This window comes from Pseudophryne corroboree, chromosome 7, assembly GCF_028390025.1.
Source record: "Pseudophryne corroboree isolate aPseCor3 chromosome 7, aPseCor3.hap2, whole genome shotgun sequence".
Taxonomy (NCBI): domain Eukaryota; kingdom Metazoa; phylum Chordata; class Amphibia; order Anura; family Myobatrachidae; genus Pseudophryne; species Pseudophryne corroboree.
The window spans coordinates 417,884,649-417,907,364 of record NC_086450.1 but is presented as its reverse complement, the minus strand read 5'-3'; the positions used below and the strand labels follow the sequence as shown (position 1 = coordinate 417,907,364).

At 45.7% G+C, this 22,716-nt stretch overlaps 1 protein-coding gene across 1 annotated transcript in view; it reads right to left on the bottom strand.

The window, feature by feature from the left end:
* Positions 1-16,146, bottom strand: part of SBK1 (SH3 domain binding kinase 1) — a 138,648-nt gene extending 122,502 nt beyond the window's left edge. Inside the window, exon 1 of the mRNA XM_063934775.1 lies at positions 15,495-16,146. Within this exon, the coding sequence (XP_063790845.1) occupies positions 15,495-15,556 (62 nt within the window). The 5' untranslated portion in view covers positions 15,557-16,146. The remainder of the gene's footprint in view (positions 1-15,494) is intronic.
* Positions 16,147-22,716: the final 6,570 nt, after the last annotated feature.

Sequence of the window (22,716 nt, the reverse complement as noted above, 5' to 3'; positions counted from 1 at the left end):
CACAGAGTGCATTTATGTTACATATACACCTTATACACACAGCCTGAAGGTCATTTTAGCCATTATTTTTAATAACTTTGTGCATTAAACAAAGTGTGTCTACATTCGCACAATTCATTTATGTTTCATATACACCTTATACACACAGCCTGAAGGTCATTTAATACAATATTTTTAATAACTCTGTCTATTAAACAAAGTTTGTGTACATTGAGCCATCAGAAAACAAAGTTTCACTGTCTCACTCTCCTTCAAAAAATTCTGTATTTCGGAATATTCCGTATTTCGGAATATATGGATATGGGATACTCAACCTGTATTGTGAAAAGACTTCTCTGTGCAGTTTCTGAGTAGCTCGAGACTTACTCGGCATCTGCGATCAGTTCAGTGCTTGTCGTTCCTGGTTTGACGTCACAAACACACCCAGCGTTCGCCCAGACACTCCTCCGTTTCTCCAGCCACTCCCGCGTTTTTACCAGAAACGGTGGCGTTTTTTCCAGAAACGGTAGCGTTTTTTCGCACACACCCATAAAACGGTCAGTTTCCGCCCAGAAACACCCACTTCCTGTCGATCACATTACGATCACCAGAACGAAGAAAAAAACGTGAGTAAAAAACCTAACTGCATAGCAAATTTACTTTGCGTAGTCGCACTGCGGACATTGCGCATGCACACTAAGCGGAAAATCGCTGCGATGCGAAAAAATTTACCGAGCGAACAACTCGGAATGACCTCCCTACTACAATACAGTACAGGTTTCATTTTAGTAAAGAGCTCCCTTACCCAGATTTTTAGATGCTGGCATCATAGATCTGAGTGCTGTGTCCCAAGACGCAGCATCGGATCACAATCGCGACCATCGATGGATGCAGCCATCGGCTATTTTGCTTACTCGGACTTGCCGCCAGAACTCCTCTGCAGGGGCCAGGAAATCTGCATGGGAAGGTGCAGACCCTGGCCTTAAAACGCCTACAAAATGGGGTGCTATGCCACTGTTTAGTGAAAGAGTCCCCATAGCCTCCCCCACCCCAAACGTCCGCAGCCAGTCAATCAGGCTGCAGCTTATGAGGCACAATGAGCCACGGTGCAGGATCCATTCTGTGAGTCAGGCCCATTCAATGGACGGACTTAGGACAGTTACCCACTGGGGTCTTTGCATTTTAATGCTAATAAATAGGCAAGTGTAAAGCAATATACATTGCACTTGAACATTTTTAGCTCATTTGGGACTCACAGAAAGCTTCCACAATTCATTAACAGGAAGGGTTAGGGTTAGGCTGCTAACAGGAAGGGTTAGGGGTAGGCTGCGGAGGTGCGGGGTTGGTTGGGGGGGGGGGGCATAGGGTCAGGCTGCGGTAAGGAGGGTTAGGGAGTTTAGGGATTAGGGTTAGCATACTTACCTAGTAGGTGTCAGGATCCTGAGCACCTACTAGATATCCCAATCGCCGGGATCCCGATACCATCCCGTCTTTCCACACACTGTGCCTGCAAACAGTCCGGACTACAAAAATGGGAGAGACTGTGCCACACTCTGATACACCCTTGTCCAACCCCCAATCTTAGACACACCCCTAATCAACACGTCCAGTTTATTTGCACTAAATAACGTGAAAAGAACTCGGACTGTCGTGAGATATGATAGATTTTCACTGGTCCAAGAACATGGATTCCCAAGTCAACATGTCAGGACTAGAAACGCCAAGCGAATGAGAACATAAACTGGCAAATATTATTATTTATTTATTAACAATTTCTTATATAGCGCAGCATATTCTGTTGCGCTTTACAATTGGAAACAACAGTGATAAAGCAAAACTGGGTAATAATAGACAGTCATAGAGGTAGGAGGGCCCTGCTCACAAGCTTACACTCTATAGGGAAATAGGCATTTGATACACAAGGATCTTGAATGCTGTGGCTGTGCAGCAGACCACAATGCATTTGGGCTGTTAGAAGCAAAGGGAAAAGAGTAGCCACCACTTTGATGAAGTGCCCATGGCTACAAGGTTCAAGCGGTGTAGACCTGTGGCCATTCGCAGATATAACCTTTTTATTTTTTTCTGGGTTCAGAATAAGTGCCTAGAGATTGTAGATATATTGGCTAGGATTCCCAGCAGTACTTGACTTTGATTACGTAATATGTTTTTTTTTATAACAGACTTCAGTTCCCTTTGGTAGCCCAAGGCTCCGAGAGTTATGGAAGAGAAGGATGGCCTAGTGATCTATAATTATTTCCCCTGAGTCTGCATCTGCTGAGTGCTGAATAATAGAAAATATTACTCTCTAGTGGAAACGCTGCAAGTGTTCTTCACCAACGTGCGTTCTCTCAGTGATGCTTGTGGAACAGGTCAAAGACATACGGAGCTTGTGTAAGTTTCAAAAATGAATTCTTACATGTTAAATTCGCTGTGATTGCACTGTTGCTGCAGATTATTTTTTATTAACTAAAGTTTTCATTTGAAAATTAGATTTTGTAAAATTGATATCCAAAAAAAACCGGCACATCACTTTGGCAGACCCAATCAGTTTCCCCAACAAACAAGGCGGCTGTTTACATTTGCAGCTGTGCGGTTGTCACAAGAGACTCTTTAATGAGTTTTATGAGCAAAGCATTAATATTCTAATTACACAAGTAATAAACGGATTAACTGTCTTCGTGCTTGCTCATTGTCAAGTTTTTTCAGGCCAAAGGGGGTTATTCAGAGTTGATAGCAAACCAAAAAAGTTAGCAATTGGGCAAAACCAAATTGCAGGTGGGGCAGATGTAACATGTGCAGAGAGAGTTAGATTTGGCTGGGTTGTATTGTTTCTGTGCAGGTTAAATACTGTCTGCTTTATTTGTACACTGCAATTTAGATTTCAGTTTGAACATACCCCACCCAAATCTAACTCTCTCTGCACATGTTACACCTGCCCCACCTGCAGTGCAGCATGGTTTTTCCCATTAGTGTGCTTTTTTGGTTTGCTAACATCGATGAATAACCTCCAAAGTGTGCATCTTGTTAGAAGGATGATGAAATTCAGTCAATCACCCGGCGTGGTCGCCTAGTTATAAATGGGGCAGATGTATTTACCTGGAGAAGACATAAGGAAGTGATAAACCAGTGATAAGTGCAAGGTGATAATTGCACCAGCCAATCAGCTCCAATATGTAAATTTACAGTTAGGAGCTGATTGGCTGGTGCCTTTATCACCTTGCACTTATCACTGGTTTATCACTTGCTTATGCCTTCTCCAGGTTAATACATCTGCCCAATGTGTTAACAACACTGATGCCTCTAACACATATAAATGACTGCAAGGCATCTGTGTTTACAAGAGACACGAGACCCCAAGTGGCATAGGGCTAAAAATACAGAGGTGTTACATGGGTTATACTGACAGCAGCATCTATAACATATATATTTATAGATCTCATAGAGCAAACATATTATAGACATCAGAAAGACTGTTATCGTATTATAACCCTCTATGAGTGTGTATAGCAGTACAACCAGATTTCCCTAATGATATTGCAATGTCAGTGTGTAATACTGTGCTATGAAGGAGTTAACTAGATGCTTGGGAGTACAGTAGACTTTGTCTGGGACTACAGTGGAAAGAGAGTCTTGTATCTCCCCCCCAAGGAGCCATTAACCCTGCAGTTTCCATGCTGAGGCAGAGATGGGTCACTGATTATGGGAAGAGCTAAAAGGTTTAGAATGGAATTAATTGATTTCTCCCAATAACAAGATGCGCCTTCTTCCGGGAACATATTATTCTGGAGAGAGACACGGCGGAGGGGGCACGTCACAATAACCATAGCTACTTCATTCAAACAGACCGTTTATTTCTCCGACGCTCTGTCTAAATGTTTCCTCTCTCCAAAGTCTTCTCTGATTTCACAATGATCAGACAATTAGCCTAGACACCATACTGCAAATAAAGATGATGATAATGACATGATTAATAATTAGTTTAGCCAATCTAGCCATGGCTAATACATGACTGTGCGGCAAGAAAATGACATCATACCCTTTATCGTACTGTGGCCACTTATTGGGTCAGTGCTTATTTATTTTAATAGAAAGTGTTTTTTAAATACTACTACTACTACTACTACTACTACTACTACTACTACTAATAATAATAATAATAATAATAATATAACAATTTGCATACTAGGCGTAATAGTAGATAATTATAATCCATTATTAAGATTAGTCAATTGGAGGTGAGCAGGCAGGGTCAGGAATGAGGAGTTGGATGGTAGATATGGTCATTGTGAAACCAGTGTAGGTATAATATGGACAAACACGAGATAGATTTCATCAACAGGGTTTAAAGTTTCTCTCTCTCTCTCGTCCTCTCTGTCTCTCTTTGGAGTAAATTTACTAAGGTGGGAGTTTTTTTAGAACTGGTGATGTTGCCCATAGCAACCAATCAGATTCGATCTATTATTTTCTAGAAACAGCTAGATAAATGTTAAGTAGAAACTGATTGGTTGATATAAGCAATATCCTTCTAAAAAAAACTCCCAATTTACCCCTCTCTCTTCCTATACACTCACTCTCAGCTTTGGGTTTTAGACCATGGGTATTCAACCTGTGGCCCTTCAGCTGTTGTGGAACTACACATTCCAGCATGCCCTGCTCAGTTTTAGCATGCCTTAATAGCAAAACTGTGGCAGGGCATGCTGGTATGTGCAGTTCCACAGCAGATGGAGGGCCGCCGGTTGAAGACCTATGTTTTAGACACTTTCAAGTAGGAAGTAAATTTTAGGAACACCTGCATCACACGCATTGCAGGACACAATACTGGACTGGTGGTAAGCGCAATCCTGTGTTCAGCACTGTGGACAGCTCCTGTCACCTCCTAGTGTACGCTGTGTAAAAGTCACTGTATATACTCTACTACAGCACTGGTTCCAATAACAGACAAGCATTCAAATCCCCCCTAACCCAGTGATTTTCTACCTTTTTTTACTCGCGGCACACCGAACACTATTTTAAAATTGCCAAGGCACACCATCAGTTCCCCACAGAAAAAAAACAAAAAAACACACATTGACCCTCACAGAAAAAAAAATAATAATCACGCATACATTGTTTTTTTTTGTGTAGGCCAATCACATTGCTCCCCACATGAACTCACATTGTTCCCCCCATAAATCCATAAATCCTACTGCTCCACACAGGAGAAATAACATAAGAAATATTAGCTTCTACCGGACAGCTGTCCTCCTCCCTGTCCCTCAGTGGGGAGGGGGTGTTCATAGTGGAGTGCTGTGAATACTAAGCTGTGGGCGGTCGGGCAGGTGTGGATGTGGGTGGGCAAGGAAAGGAGTGGATGCAGGCGGGAACTGGCAGATGTGTATATAGGCGGGTGGGCTGGCTGGGTGGTGAGACGCGGCGGCCTTGACCTATAGTATCACACCGCTGCGTCTTCAAGGCATAGGTCATGGCCAGAGAATGACTGATCCTCTAAGAAGAGCCCGGATAACAGTTCACTCTTAAGGTGCAGGAAGCTGCTCTGGCTCCGCGGCACACCTTGCAACTGGTCGCGGCACACTAGTGTGCCACGGCACACTGGTTGAAAAAGCCTGTTCTAACCAGTAAGAGATTCTATATTTCCACAAAAAGCCTGTCGGATTGAAAACCTTCATCATTAACAATTTATGGCTGAAGAAATGGCAAGCAATCTAATTTTTACCTCCTGTTTTTATTATGACTATTCCTAATTGGGGGTGAGCAATAAGAGGCCCACCAGCTGCTGTTGAACTACACATCCCAGCATGCCCTGCCACAGTTTTAGCATTCACTGCAAAACGGTGGCAGGACATGCTTGTATGTGTAGTCCCACAGCAGCTGGAGGGCCGCTATTACCCACCGCTGGATGCAAACCTCCTACAGTGGATCACCCATAGCGCACAGTTACCAGCCCAGCCATCAGCGGCATTCTCAGTTCAGCTGACCATCATGGGCTCTTTGCTAAGTGATCTGCAAAAGAGTACTTGATAGAATAATAGGTCAGGACAGCCCTATAGATATAGATGACCTCCAGCCAGGAAGGTCACATACAGCCCAGATTTGAATTTCCTTCTTTTTTTCTGTTGCTCAGGTGATTAAGTACAAACCTGACTGTCCTTTATCTTAAGGCAGAATATCTACAAAACAGGGTCTGTGTGTAGCAGGCAGACTCCCAAGGGACTAATTATTAGCACTGGACTTAACCACTTAACTGACGATTTTTCCCTTCAAAACTGTTCATATACTTGTTTTATTTTAAAAGTTTTAATTAATATAGTTTTAAAAGTATGTTTTTAAATATATCATGCACATCTGTAGAACAGGTCTCGTCGTCAAAAACTGGGGGACACAGTGGGGCGGGGCGGTCACATGTGATCTGACCATGCCAGTTAAGTGGTTAAAGCTGACCCCCTGGCTGAATGTTATCAAGGAGTGAATTATACAGTAATAAAGCAGTGTCATCCCTAAAATATTACAGATGAGAAGACACAAAGTGTTGAGGGTGCTGCATCTATACTGGGTTTCTGACCAAAAGAGTCACAGCATCTCCAGTATGTAATACACAGTGACCTCAATCATCTACAGTATCTCCAAAGTCACACATTACAAACCAATGTCAGGAACACCACCTAGAATAGAACTGAAGGTCATAGCCTCATGTCATTGGCATCCTTTGATGTCACAGCACCCTCTACTGTTCAAAGATGGAACAACAAACATTCATTTTCTGTAGAGACAAAGCTGGCTACTCCTCACTTTTACACTTGTAAGGGTGGTGTCAGATAGGCACTGTGGGCACTTGTGCTTTTCCTGCTTAAAAAAAAGGGCAATTGCATTCAGAAAACATGGCATGCAGCATCTTCATAGCTAATTACTACTGTGATACTACTATTGTGAAGACACTGCATCCCTCCACACTGCACAGGATTTACTGAACATTGGGAATGCTGGACGTACTACGACCCCGTTTGGCACCCCCATTAACAAGTGTCACCTACTTACAATAGTGGCAGCCATTCTGAAACAATATTTGTGAGTCAGTCTACGAAGAAGACATGACGGCAGTGAGACACAATATGCCTCCTGTCTCATGGATGTTCCTAGTTCTTAGAAAATTGATACACCATGTACCAGTTCATCTCACAAATGGCAGCTTCCATGATGTTTATCAGAGGTGACGGGACGGGATGTGTTCAGGATCCTGGTAGTTGAAATCCCAGTGCCAGAATCCCGTCACGCGTCCAGAAGACTGGAATCTCAACATCGGTCAAAATGCTGACGCTGGAATCCCACCAGCCGGCATCCTGATAGTAGTTATTCCGGGGACTGTTATGGTTAAGCCGCGGAGTGGGGGGTTAGATTTAAGCAGTGGTGGAGGTGGTGGGGGTTTAGAGCTAGGATGCGGGGGGAGGGGGGGGGGTTAGGATGCAGGGAGGGAGGGTTAGGTTTAGGCACCACCGGGGAGGGTCAGGATGTTGGGGAAGCGGTTGGAAGGGTTTATGGTTAGTCTGTGGGGTGGGGGGTGTTCGGTTTAGGCACGACCGGGGTGCGTTAGGCTGTGGGGACGGGGGGGGGGGGGGGCTATTGGCATTGATAAACGCAGTTTCACTGACTCTGCCAACCATCTACCATTGGACGTTCCAAGCAACCACAGGGTTGCTCTAATGTTTGATGGTGCAGGCCGATGTCCAATTGAAGGTGCGTCATTGTATGCGCCGCAGCCTGTGGGCATCTTCATAGCACTCTCATCGGCCGATCCATTTCCATGCAACTGCTACTGCGTCCACCTCTGAACCAGGCTGACTTTTACTATTGGGAGAGCTCAAAAAGCTTTACCATGAAGCTTACAGGGAAAATGCACCCATTAAATGTTCGTTTGCGGTTTGTTTTCTTATCTGCTTAATTTTTTCAGTATCAACAATTGTGCTCAGGAACAGCCTCTCATTGCGGCGTGTTTCTCAATCTTCATCCTGATTAGGGAGGAAGTATTCACTGGGTAAAATGATTCTCATCCCACCTATACAGCAGCCTAGTATAAGAATTTCCAAAGCTGGGACTGTCAATCAACAAGAATCAAAAGGGCGCAGCATCTGACAATCTAGCTACCTGAGACTATCGGGCTGATTTATCAAAGGGTGTAAAGTCCTACTGCTAGCAAAAATTGGTGTCCTTACTGACCACCGGGTTTTTTTTTTACTTTGTCTTATACAATATAGAGGTCTATTCAATTCAAGTCTGAATTTCCAACTTGTCGGAAAAACGTCAGTTTCCGACAATTTAAGGTCGAATCCAGATTAGACAGATTCAATCAAACTGCCGTTTATCCGACAAGTCAGAAATTCCGACTTGTCTGAAAACACGTGGATCGGTGGATTAGCCGCAGATCCACGTTATTTACTGGATTCGCAGTCAAATCCTACAGGTTTTAGCCCCATTTCTGACAATGTCAATCCGTTTTTAAAAAAGGTCGGATTGGCATTGTCGGGAACGGCCAAAATCTGTTGGATTTGGCCGCAAATTGAATACTGAAATGTCGGATCCTTTCCGACGGAAAGGATCCGACATCAATTGAATAGACCCCATAGTGTTACTACTGCCAATAATACTGCTATGACCGACGGTAAACCCTGCCATTGGTAAATGGACAGATTGAGGAGGTATACGTACTATCGCTATGCCTACTCTTTTATCGCCATCTGAAAATGATGATATCAGATGAAAATCATTTATTAAAAAAAGCTTAAATCGTAAGGGGCGAGCATTTCCAGAGCAGCAGAAAATCGCCCAGACGTCCTATCTCCACAATGCATGCGCAACAGAAGCCGGGGACAGGGCTGTTTCTATTCAATTTGGCTCCCAGTGCGAAATTTACAAATGTGCCCCCCCATGACATAAAAAATGTTCCCCCACACGCACACACACACCTAGATAAAAGAAAAAACGTGCGTGTGCACCTGGCAAGGGGGCGGGGCCTGCTCTAAATGGGTGTGGCCTCATTTAAATGGGCATGGCCTCGTCTGAAAAGACTACCTCACAATCCAGTTTTTTACCCTGCTCCAACAGATCATAACCACCACAGGAAAAAAAAATTCTACCATATTAAGCCCCACACAGTAATGCCCCCTGCACCATATTATGCCAAACACCGCAATGCCCTTGATACATTAAATCCCCACACTACGGCAGGCAAGAGTCCCCATTTCACACATTACGGCAGGTGTCCCCATTTTACACATTGAGGAAGAGAGAGAATAGTTACAGAGGTGATTACCGCTCTTCGGCCCGCCTCACCAGTCGCTCCTCGCGCTGGTCTTTCCCTCTTCCTAACTTGGATCCCCCTCTGTACTCCGCTCGGGGGGGAGTTTCGCGGGATGACGGGGTTGCGTCGTGACGTAACGATGCAACTGCGTCATTCCGTGAAACTCCGGGTTACTCGGGGAGAAATAGGAGGGGGAAGCAGGGAGCCACAGTTAGTGCCGCGGCGGGCGCCCAGTGCGGTTGCACTGCTCGCCTGCCCCAAGAAACGGCCCTGGCCAGGGAAAGCACGCCAAAGACTCCCATTGCAAGTGGGACGGGAGAAACATGGAAGAGAAGGGGGAGGGGGTAGGACAAATTGAAGGGGTGGGGGGGTCAGAGTGGCAGGGCGTGAGATGGAGCTGTGGGAGCGTGGGGAACAGCAAGTCCCGAGTCCGTTATACTAGTGTATATATATATATATATATATATATATATATATAGGCATTATTATCATTAAGATAATACATATAACGGCAGCATATTATCTTTACAATTATGTATATAAATGGCAAAGATATGAGATATTTTAGAAAAAATAAATCATCCTTATCACTGAACACAAGACTCCTTGATAGATAGACTCCTGAATCTTCCTAGGACTCTGATAATCAAAGGTTACAGCAAAAACTATACGTCTTTCCTTACTGATTTCATTGCTATAAAGAGTGCAATTATTACCAAGAGGCAACCCAAAGTAAAATATATTGTCGACCCCAATTGTAACTAATAGATGAAATCTCCCAGATCAGGGACCAATGATCCTGACTTTTTTGATTTTTAATTAGAATTAGTGGTAGTTCTGCCAGGCCAGACTGGCTCTCTGTAACCACACAAATCCATCAGTAAGGTAAGAAGCATAGCCACAGACCTTCTCAGAAGTGTAATTACTGCCGGAGAGACAGGCAGGGAATGGATACAGGCAAAGAAGACGGATATGCAAGTTAGACAGAGGACGGGGCGGATATGAGACAGCAGTAAAATTACAAGGAGACACTATAATAGTAAAGCGATAGACAGCTCAATGTATGTGTGAGAGGCGCAGTGATTGTTTTACAGTGCGTCAGGATGTGTCAGTGGGCAGGGTCGGACTGGCCCACAGGGGTACAGGGAAAACCACCGGTAGGCCCCACTGCCTGAGTGCCCACTCCTTCCTCTAGGGCAGTGATTTTCAACCTTTTTAAACTCGTGGCACACTGATCAAGATTTTAAAATTGCCAAGGCACACCATCAGTTTTTTTTTTTAAAGCAAATATAATATATAATAACAAATCTCAACATATATTGGCCCACACTGTAACAAAACTAATGCTTTCACCCTCACAGTAATAAAATACATTGTCGTCCACAGTAATAAAGCACATTGGCCCCCACAATAATGAAGCACATTGCTCCCCACAGTAATAAAGTACATTGGCTCCCTGCAGTAATAAAACATATTGTCCCCCACAGTAATGCCACATACAGCCTGCCTCCCCCAGTAATTCCCCACATAGCCTGCCCCCTCAGTAATTCCATACATAGCCTGTCCCCCCAGTAATGCCACACACAGCCTGCCCCCCCCAGTAATTCCCCACATAGCCTGCCCCCCCAGTAATTCCACACACACCCTGCCCCCCCCCCCAGTAATTCCCCACATAGCCCGCCCCCCCAGTAATTCCATACATAGCCTGTCCCCCTAGTAATGCCACATGCAGCCTGCCCCCCACAGTAATTCCCCACATAGCCTGCCCCCCTCCCCCCAGTAATTCCACACATAGCCTGCCCCCCCCCCCCCCAGTAATGCCACATATAGCCTTTCCCCCCAAGAATTCCACACATAGCCTGCTGCCCCAGTAATGCCACACACAGCCTGCCCCCCCAGTAATTCCCCACATAGCCTACTCCCCCCCCCCCCCCCCCAGTAATTCCATACATAAATAAAAACATGATTATTTGAATTTAACCTGTGGCTGTATAAAAGCTCTTCCTCTCCTCAGCCTGTGGCGCGAGCAGTGAGGACTGAGGAGCGTTGAGAAGGCATGGAGACTCCGGAGTCCTGCAGCACGGAGCAGCAGTGGGCGGGCGGCAAGGCTACGTGGCATGTGAGACCTATGAGTCATAGGTCATGGGCCGGCTTTCGGAAGAGGACAGCGCTGCCCGAGACAGCTAGTGACAGCGGTGGTACCCCTGACAGGCGACGGCATCTCTGGTGGGTGGTGGCAGCGGGCATCTCTGGTGGGCAGCGGCACACTTGGCAACCGCTCACGGCACACTAGTGTGCCGCGGCACAGCGGTTGAAAAACGCTGCTCTAGGGATTAGGATCCAGACTGTGCACTTGTATTATACATGGTAGATATGTTGCATTACACTGCACAAGACAACTGTTTATTTCAATCCTCTGTGGAGGCTGGCCACACCCCCTTTGTAGGCTGGCCACATCCCTAAGTATGGGCCCCTATCACTGCATTCCCCTGGTGGGCCCTTCATGCCCCAGTCCGACACTGTCTGTGGGCCTGAACACACAGGCTCTTTTCCCACTGGTAGCTCCTGTTTATCTGTGATGCAATTGACACTTTTGTACAGTTCTTTTTGCTTTGCATATATTCAGCAGTAGACTGCGCTATGTTTGTGTTTCCATTGTTGTTCCTATTAATCTGAATCTGAGAAAGTAAAACCAGGCAGGAAAGCATTGCAAAAAGGAACAAAGCTAAAAAAAAACCTCATGAAGACAAAAAGCCAGAAAGATGAGAGGTTGTTGTTCAGAATGACAAGGGAAGAGAAGAGGGTATAAGGGGGAGATGTATCAAGCCTTGGAGAGACAGAGAGAGATATGTGGAGAGAGATAAAGTACCAACCAATCAGCTTCTGGAGGTTTTGAAGCACAGTCTTTATCATGACAGTTAGGAGCTGATTGGTTGGTTCTTTATCTCTCTCCGATGCTTTATACATTTTCCCCTTAATGAAGAAGACGGTGTGCACCTTGTCAAGAGGCAAACAACACAATCAGGCCAGTATCATGGGTGGCAGAGATGTAGGGGTATATTTACTAAAGTGTGGGTTTATAGAAGTGGAGCTTCCAATCAGATTCTAGGGGTACAATTACTAAAGCTTCTAAACTAGAGAATTGGTGATGTTGCCCATAGCAACCAATCAGATGCTATCATTTCTATATTGCCTTTTAGAAAATAATAGCATCTGATTGGTTGCTAAGGGCAACCTCACCAATTCTCTGTTTTAGAAGATTTAGTAAATTTTACCCCTAGTTATTATCTTCTAGAAGGTGTTAGGTAAATGCTAAGTAGAATCTGATTGGTTGCTATGAGCAACATCTCCACTTCTATGAACCCGCACTTTAGTAAATATATAATTGTGCCATAGCTTGCATTGGGTCAATGTAGATTGGGTCAATATTTAAAATTTACATTCTCTTTTTGAATATTTTTACCTCTGGTCAATCGAATAGTCATTAAAGTGACAATATGTTTCTCTGGGAATGTTAACGTTACTCTGATGCCCGTCTGTTAAGTTGTATAAAGCATGAGAAGTGCGCCCATCCATTTGGCATGGCCCCTGAACATAAGCATGCAGCATGCACAGTTACTGATGGTTGGTGCACTTATTCATGTTGGACCTGGGTACCACAAACTGTAACTATGCCCATAACAAAATTAGGAGGAGATTCAAATGTTTGAAAAGTCAGTTGGGAGTCTGTTTTTTTCCTATCTAATAGAGAGGGGAAAAACAGACACCCAACCGACTTTTCAAGCATTTGAATCCAAGAGTCTGGAGAGCTGCATAACAGATAAGAGAGAGAGAGAGTGTCACAGTGTTTGTTGTGGGAGATAGAGCAAAGGATGCCGTGAGCAGGAAGGGTATATTATTGGAGACATGATGGGAGTCAGGAGTTGGGAGTGCATGTGACAGAATACACCTGTGTGCTGATGCCTAGAGGCAGACAGTACGTTTAGTGTGTCTTGCGCATTACTATCACAGTAAGTTAGTGGATGAGAGTAATAAGGTGAGACTAACTTCAGAGCAAAGTGTATATCAATCAGCCGCAGCTAATAGCCCCCTCTTTGTACTAGAAACTAAGCCAGGATTGTCTTTGCCTGTATAGTACCCATAAACTGTATATAAAATGAAGATTAGAAAGGTGACTACTTTAAGAACCCACCCTCTCGGGCTGATTCGGGTGGATCCCTATATCATAGGCACAGACAGCGAGTTTTTGCCTACAGCGCAGATGTAATTTTATAAATTTTTGTGTGTGGCCGTCCTTTTCTGGGTCATACGGAACTTGGCCATTTCTGTCTTTGTGAAATTAGGTGTTTCGGAGGGGTAATAATGTGAGAGCACGTAACCGCTCTGATTTGTGGGCGTGTCATTGGCATGTACCTAACCTTACGTGCTATTCTAAACCGTGCTTCTGGGGGAGCCTGTGTCTGCTGGACCTCTAGCAGGGGGCTGGTGAAGTGCTGCTACTAATCATGACAGTTGCAAAAGCTGGCGTAAAGTAAACTCAATAGGTGGCATGAATTCCCGCTCGCAGGTGCCAGGAGCCCTGTGTTAGTTCTACGAATCCAACATTAGCATAAAATAGTAAATGAGGCTTCCACAGTTGCCTGTGTCTCAGATTCAACCCCCTCCATGTGGTCCACACAATGATGCCTATATGATGCACAAATTTAAAGTCAGAAGTGATGGCTGGTGCAATCCAGACTTGTCTTATTTATGCAGTGTTGGAGGATGGCACAGCCAATTTCAGACTGGGGCATGACGAGCCCACCATGGGAATGCAGTGGTTGGGTCCCATTCTTCGGGGTGTGGCTAGCCACCAGAGAGGGTGTGGCCAGCCACCACAGAGATTTGGCCATACTTACCTACTTCGTTAGTCTCCTCTCCGGGAGATGCACGTCGCTTTGGGGGGCGGGGGATGACCGATTTCGTCATTAGGCGGGTCCGCAGTGGGGGTGGAGCCAAAAATCCCACCCCCCAATACAGGAAAGCACCCGTCAGTCATTTAGTCCCACTCCCTTTCCGCGGCCCCGCGATCACTGGTGTTTATTACACCATCCTGCCCGCTTCACTAGGAAGCGGGCAGGATGCGGGAGAGTCACCTACTCTTCTGGGGCTACGGGGGACTACCCCAGAAATCAGTAGTCTCCTGCAGCTTCCAGGAGGGTTTGCAAGTATGGATTTGGCTAACTATTAGAGTGCATGGTCTGCACCCCTTTATAAATATACAGTATATAGTAAATACTGATAGCGCATGCATGATAATGGATGAAATAACAGCAATGCACTGTAGTGAATACACCATAATCCCGTGCAGTATAAAGCAACAAATGTGTAATTCAAGTGCACAGTCTGGAACCTGATCCCTAGAGGCGGGGCTGGGCCCTCTGGCAGTGGGGCCTACCGGTGGTTTTCCGCCGTACCCCTGTGGGCCAGTCCGAACCTAGACAGATCTTAGGCTGCACCAATCCTATGCACAAAGCCATTCATTGTGACAGTGTGTGGAAATGTGAACGTTCCCACAGCCTCAGCAGTAATGACCATGTCCAAGACCCAAAGGGCAATGGATCTGCGTTCTGTAAAGGTTAATGCTGCTCAAACTCTCTTTCCACTCATCCCGGGTATAAACGCCAGATTAATGAGGCTGACATTACACCTACTGTGTTCATAACCTTGCTGAGAGCCATTTACTGGTGGGTGAATTGTAGCTTGTCACTACAGAAATGTGATCTGCCTGCTACATAAAATGTGTATTACAAAGGTCTGTGGGAGCTGAGCTTCTGTTCCCGTGCATCCTGTGTATATAAGCTGTAAGCTGCTGCGGCTGTGACAGTATACCCATCCTGACATGTAGCAGTGTATTCAGCGCTGTGCCCAGTCTGGTGTGATATGTAGAAGCAGTGAGGAAGAATGGAATGCAGTGGTAAGTTGCCATTTACTTATAAAGTTACCAAGAGAAACACGTTCCATAGGTTGGCACGGAATAAACGACAATAATAACTCAATGCGTATAAAAAAAAAACAACAACAAACATTTGCAAGATTTGAGAATTGGCGCAATAGGCGTGTATAAGATTAGAGAACATTCTCCCATGACCGCCTGGTTACATGAGTCACTAGAACTACAGGTAAGGGATTTCCTGGGTCCTGAATACAAATACCAGTGAACTACCGTCCACTCTACCACTCTCACCTTGTGCTGGGAAGCTGCTGCAGAGCCTTGCGATGGAAGCAGATGAAGCAGAAGGATTCCATGTGTTGGATGAGTGGCTTGGCATGAAGGTTACCTGGGATGCCCGGTCACACCTGCGTTGAGTCTGGGTGCACTTTATCAGGCACCGATCAGGGTGAAAGAGATGAAGTTTGCAAATTGGAATAGTATTAAGTGGCACAAAGGGAGACTTGCAGTGATGACAGTTTCCCTCTAGACGTCTTAAAAGTCTTCAATATAAGACTGCTTGAGAGATACAATCAATTCTTTTCTTCTTTTGACCATTGGCCCCGGGAACACTGATGTGATCACAGAAGTGCAATAGCCTACAAGACTCTTACAAGGAGTTTGCAGAGCAAAGCTCTGCATGGGTAAAAGAGGCAGAGCTATTGGGACGCGTCTTATTAGTAGAATAATGTTTTGCTGGACTTAGCAAAGGATACGATGGAAGAAATGTTTGTAAGGATTTAGGGATGGAGAGAGAAGGCTCGATGTTCTGCAGGCTTTAGCCAGAGCTAGTACTGGCCGGGTCTCTGTCCTCAGTGTGTATCATTCCTGGGTGGATGAAACAAGTGCTTTCATCCAGCAGATTTCAGTGCTCCATGTGTCAGCCTGGACCCAAGCTGCTGAGAGGACTGGCTTCACCCTGCCTCACACACTTGTGTACACACACAGAGGGGTGTGCGAGCAGCCTGCTGGCTGTATCAGACACAGCCTGGTATAAATAGCTCCTGCTACCAACTCTGCCAGGGTAACCCTTCACGAGCCATCACTAGGGAGACTGCACCCTTACATCTGTATACAGGGAGAAACAACACTGCAAATGTGAATATGTATATATATATATATATATATATATATATATATTAGTGTTATATGTTACCACATTAGTATTTAGGTAGATAGATAGATAGATAGATAGATAGATAGATAGATAGATAGATAGATAGATAGATAGATAGATACACAAATATAGCATTCTGGCTCTACATGGAATCTTCCTGCAAGACAGCAGCAATAATATATATATATATATATATATATATATATATATATATATACATAGTGCTCTCCTGTTGTTGCTGTCTTGCAGGAAGATTCCAAGGAAAACAATGGAACATACTGGCAACAACACACACAGAAATAATTGCTTTTATATGTAGATAGATAGATAGATAGATAGATAGATAGATAGATAGATAGATAGATAGATAGATGATGGATAGATGGATAGATACAAGCAATTATTTATATATTGTTGCAAGTATGTTCCATTGTCCTTTACAATTGTACCAGTAATAAACAAGACTGGTTTATATTAGACAGGCAAAGAGGTAAGAGGGTCCTGTCTGCAAGCTTACAATATACAATACTGTACATCATTGGCGTATCTGTAATGGGTGCAGAGTGCGGTAGGCCCACACTGCACCAATGTTTAATTAGTTACCTTTCCTAAGTCCAGCGTCGGTGCTGTAGACGCGGCAGAGATCACCGTGAAAATGGTCGCCATGCATGCGTGGTAGCGATTATTCTCATCGGAACATGGTAGACGCCACGTTTCCAGAGACCTGAACATGCGCAGTAGACTCTGGCACAATGCCGTAGAGAGGAGAGGGCCCGCATGGAATCTGCATACGGGCCCCCTCCTCTGTTAATCCGTCTCTGCTATACCTGTATCTCTCTCTGATTAGTGCTGCCAGTGATCATACGCAGGACTAGTGCTATCACAGAACAGTTTATACTGCTGCTGTACATAGTGTAGATGGGGGACACATTATTATCAGTATAACATACACAATGTGGTTTAACATACAGCTGACTGCTGTATTCTGGGGGGATTGTAAATACATATTCATTTCCTTTGCAGCACCAAGCATCGCAGCGTTGGCTTCATGGCGAGGGTGGGATCAGTGTAGCCAGGTATTACACTCTCCGGGGCTAGCAGAGCAGTGGAGGTGTTAAAGTCAAGTTCTGCAGCAGGATTGTATAATAACAAGATACACAGGTACTAGCGGACAATGGTGGTCATTCCAAGTTGATCGCTCGCTAGAAGTTTTTAGCAGCCGTGCAAACGCTATGCCGCCGCCCACTGGGAGTGTATTTTAGCTTAGCAGAAGTGCAAACGAATGTATCGCAGAGCAGCTGCAAAAACATTTTGTGCAGTTTCAGAGTAGCTCAATACCTACTCAGCGCTTGCGATCACTTCAGACTATTCAGTTCCGGATTTGACGTCACACACCCGCCCAGCGTTTGCCCAGCAATGCCTGCGTTTCCCTGGCACACCTGCGTTTTTCCGAACACTCCCTGAAAACGGTCAGTTGCCACCCAGAAACGCCCTCTTCCTGTCAATCACTCTGTGGCAACCAGTGCGACTGAAATGCATCGCTAGACCCTGTGCAAAACTCCATCGTTCGTTGTGCCGGTACATTGCGCGTGCGCATTGCGCCACATACGCATGCGCAGAAGTGGCGTTTTTTAGCCTGACCGCTGCGCTGCGGACAAATGCAGCTAGCGATCAACTCGGAATGACCACCAATGGGCCGGATTTAGCACAGATCGCTACTGCTACAAAAAGTGCAATATTTGGAACTCAATTGCAAAGAATCACACAGGTAGTTGCCGCCCAGAAATGTAAATGGGAAAAAACGTCCACTGCCGTGCATATGCAGATGCATCAAAATCCCACTCGCAAAATCGGGAACATCGAAAGGGTAAATTCAATCTGCACCAAGCCAGAGGATCTGCAAATCTGCACAAGCTGTTGCATGCAAGTGGTCTCAGATGACGTCAGAGATCCACCCGCCAAACGACCATGACACGCCCGCTTTTTTGCCACCACTCCCACAGAACACCATGTTACCATCTCTAAACGCTCACTCCTGTCAATCACTGTGCGATCACTTCACTGTAATATTGCTAACACACCGCAATCGCAGTGCAGCTCGGGCACATGCGAATACTTTCAGTAATCGGCCAAATTGCCGAAAAGCACATTTGCAAATCCGTGCTGAATGAAGAGCCTATTCTTAGTTTTAGGAACAGATGATGTTCTCTGCATGCAAGGCCGGTTCTGGCGCTCTGAGCGCCCCGGGCGGCAATAGGGGGCGTGGCTTTGTACAGGGGGCGTGGTCATTTACGCCCCCTGTACAGACTGAAATTATGTGCGATGACGTCATCGCGCACCGCACAGCAAAGGTCCTCTCCACGAAGGGAACTAGACGCGCGTAGCGTCAAGTTCCCTTCGTGGAGAGTACCTTTGCTGTGCGGTGTGCGATGACGTCATCGCGCACCGCACAGTAAAGGACCTCTCCACGAAGGGAAACTAGACTAGACTAGTTTCCCTTCGCAGCGGGGGGGGGGGGGGGGTAGCGGCCAGCGACAGCAGGCGGGCAGCGGGGGGCTCACAGCAGCAGCGGATCTTGCCCTGGTGCAGCGCCCTCCGGATGGCGCCCTGCGCCCTCCGGAAAGGCGGCGCTCCGGGCAAAAGTCCTGCTACTGTCTGTATGTCAATGGCCAAGAAATGGTGAACACCATTGTGATGTGTGATCAGAGAAATAACTAATATTGCAGTATTTTCCCAGATCACTCACAGTAAGGCTCTGTCTGACTGTCTGTATATCAAGGGCAGTTTAGTATTATAGGAAGAGTTAAATTGGCTACAATTAACTTTTTCCTAGAACAGGAAGAGTTAATCTGCATATATGCAGACTTCAGAACAAGTGGATAATCTTTGATATATAGCTCACTGATACATAATGACCGTTATAACCTGGATGATATAATCTGCAGATGTTTAACGGTGCAAGGCTGGTTATTAATTATTATCTGCAATGGAAATGTTCTACAGCAGATCACTAACAGTTAAAGAGTTCATTAAACTGCAATATTCTACATGCATTGCAGGAGAGTGCTGGGTTAATGTATATATGCGGGACACGTCTCTGGTGCTGATGGGGTTAATGGGATGATGCTTGATCGACTAGCAAAATAAATTATTAATTAGTTGAGTTTTTATATTACAGCATGTAGTTACTGTTTATTCCCACAATATTGTCTGATGGGGATGCAGTCAAGATCCCGCTGGACAGAATCCCGGCGGTCGGAATCCCGACACCGGAATCCCGACCGGCACAATCCCGACATATTCTCCCCCTGTGGGTGTCCACGACACCCATAGAGGGAGAATAAATTAATGTGCCGAGCGTAGCGAGGTACCGTGCCCGCAGCATGGCAAGCGCAGCGATGTCGGGATTGTGCCGGTCGGGATTCCGGTGTTGGGATTCCAACCACCGGGATCACGTCCGGCGGGATTTCGTACTGATCCCGTTTCATGGAATGCGGTCAATTTACCTACAATCTAAATCCCGACGGTCAAAATCCCAACACGGTCAAAATACCGACATTTAAAATACAGACAAGGTCAAAATACCGACATTTAAAATGTCGACAGATCAAAAAGTCGACATGAGTTTTTCATGATTTTTTTTTATTGAAACCGACTTGTTCAAACTTTACCATCCTAGTGGACCTGGACGGGGAATATAATAGTGTGCTGAGCGCAGCGAGGCATCGTGCCCATACTAGGGGACGCGGGACGCTTATACGGTGTCCATTTCAACCTATGTGGACATACACACCAAAAACAACGAAAAACGCGTGTCGACTTTTTGACCTGTCGACATGTTAAATGTCGATATTTTGACCTTGTCGGTATTGTAAATGTCGGTATTTTGACCTTGACGGGATTTTGACCTAGTCGGGATTTTGATTGTAGGGATTTCATACTGATCCCGGTCTGATTAACCTCCCATCAGATCACGTAATTCACGATGTCCATAATGACTATCATGGATATGGTCCCAAATCTGCAGTTTGGTAACAATATTGTTATTTTCAGACACCACGGTGACATAAATCAAGTTAACCTTTGAGCTTTTCTGAGCAATGTTGACAGCTGTCTAGGGACTAATGCAGGATTTGTAGGGTCTGTTCTCTTATAGGATATACATACCTGGGTGTAGCACACACATACAGTGTATAATATATGTAACACACACAGGGGTCTATTTACTAAGCTTTGGATGGAGATAAAGTCGCTGGAGATAAAGTACCAGCCAATCGGCTCCTAACTGCCATGTCACAGGCTGCGTTTGAAAAATGTCAGTTAGGAGCCGATTGGCTGGTACTTTATCTCCATCCACTTTATCTCCTCCAAGGCTTAGTAAATAGACCCCACAGACTTTTGCCCTGAGAGGAGGTGCAGCAGCGCGCTGATGGGGGCAGGACAGGGCACTTTGTGTTATTGGGTCCCATTCCTCTCTGGCATAATGTGGCAATTTACAGGTCTATGGTAGGGATGGCCATCAGTGTACCCTCCATCAATGGAAAACATGGCAGTAACCATCAACAGTATGAAACTATGCAATGGAGTACCATCGATGGTCAGCGACACAGGGATACTGGCTGACAACCTAGTAGCTCTATGCTGCAGGGCAAGCATGGGGGAAAAAATCGGGTTACGGCTACCATCTATGGTGAGAAACCATCAGCATCTCTGGTTAAACTATGACATCGGTGCGCAACCATTGATAGTTTCTAATCATCGATGGCCAACCCTAGTCCATGGGGAGCAGCAGCCAGTGCAGAGATGGACAAAGGGGGTGATTCAGACCTGATCGCTTTGCTGTCCTGAGTTCAGATAGTCACCGCCTCCAGGGGGAGTGTATATTCACCGTGCAAGTGTGCAATCCCATGTGTACGCCGAGCTGCAAAAATCTGCTGTGTGCAGTCTCTGCGCAGCCCAGGACTTGATCCTCCAGTGTGATGAGAACAGGCTGATCGGGGCCGGAGCTGACGTCACACACCCTCCCTGAAAGCGCTCGGGAACGCCTGCATTTTTTCAGACACTCCTAGTAAATGGTCAGTTACCACCCACAAACGGCTTCCTCCTGTCAATCACCTTGTGAACGCCCGTGCAATCGGAATTTTCACACCATCCTGTCGCTGACCGACGATGCCCGTTGTTGTTGGCTGAATTGCGGTGCATACGCATGCGCAGTCTATTGCTGATCACCCGCTGTGTGCGAAAACGCACAGCAGCGCTCAGGTCTGAATCACCTCCAAAGCTATCTCTGCCTCAGAGAAAAAATGTAATTGGTCGGTCAGGGTGGATTCTGGATTGACAGCCTCCAACGCTCAAGACGGACACTATGAGAACTTGGTGATGAGTTTTGTGCTTTAGCAGTTTGTTATTGTCTATCACTTTATTCTTGTAGCGGGACATTAAGACCCATAGGCAACATATGGATTTAGGACTCAATGATTATAATGCAAGTTGGAGAAGAAGTGTCTGTTTGAACAACACCGACTACCTTTTCTGGGATACATTGTGTCAGGAGACGGTCTTCAGGTCGGCACAAAGTAAAGACTATTTGAGACTGACAGCAAACTGGTCTCAAAGCAACCCAATGCCTCTTGGGATTCGCTAATTAATACCAGCAGATCATTAGGGGATATTCTCTGCTGGTCGCCCCTCTTTGACGTGTAAATCCCAAACAATGGGGCTAATTCAGACTTATTTTTGCACTACTTCGAATAGATAGTCGCCTATTACAGGGGGAGTGTATTTTAGCTGTGCACGTGTGCGAACGCATGTGTAGCAGAGCTGTACAAACAAACAGATCTTGTGCAATCTCTGCGCAGCCCAGGACTTACTCAGCCGCTGTGAAGATGACATCAGCCTGTCCAGGACCGGAATTGACATCAGACACCCACCCTGCAAACGCTTGGACACGCCTGCGTTTGTCCAACCACTCCCAGAAAATGGTCAGTTGCCACCCACAAACGGCTTCTTCCTGTCAATCTCCTTGCGATCGCCCGTGAGAATGGATTATTCTCACAAACCCATCGATGAGCGGCGATCCGCTTTGTACCCGTGCGACGCGCCTGCGCATTGCGTTGCATACACATGCGCAGTTTAGACCTGATCGCCCGCTATATGAAAATGGCGCATAGCGATCAGGTCTGAATTAGCCCCAATGCCTCTTGATGCCTCTCCAGTTTACTGCTAATTGAGGCAAACCTCAGCTCCCATCAAGGTGGATGTTTATCTGTAGGTGTAGGAATAGCTTTATCCCACTGTGGGTTACTCTTCCATAAGCTCCAGTCAGTGTAGAGGTATGATGGAATTGGAGACAGAAAACTC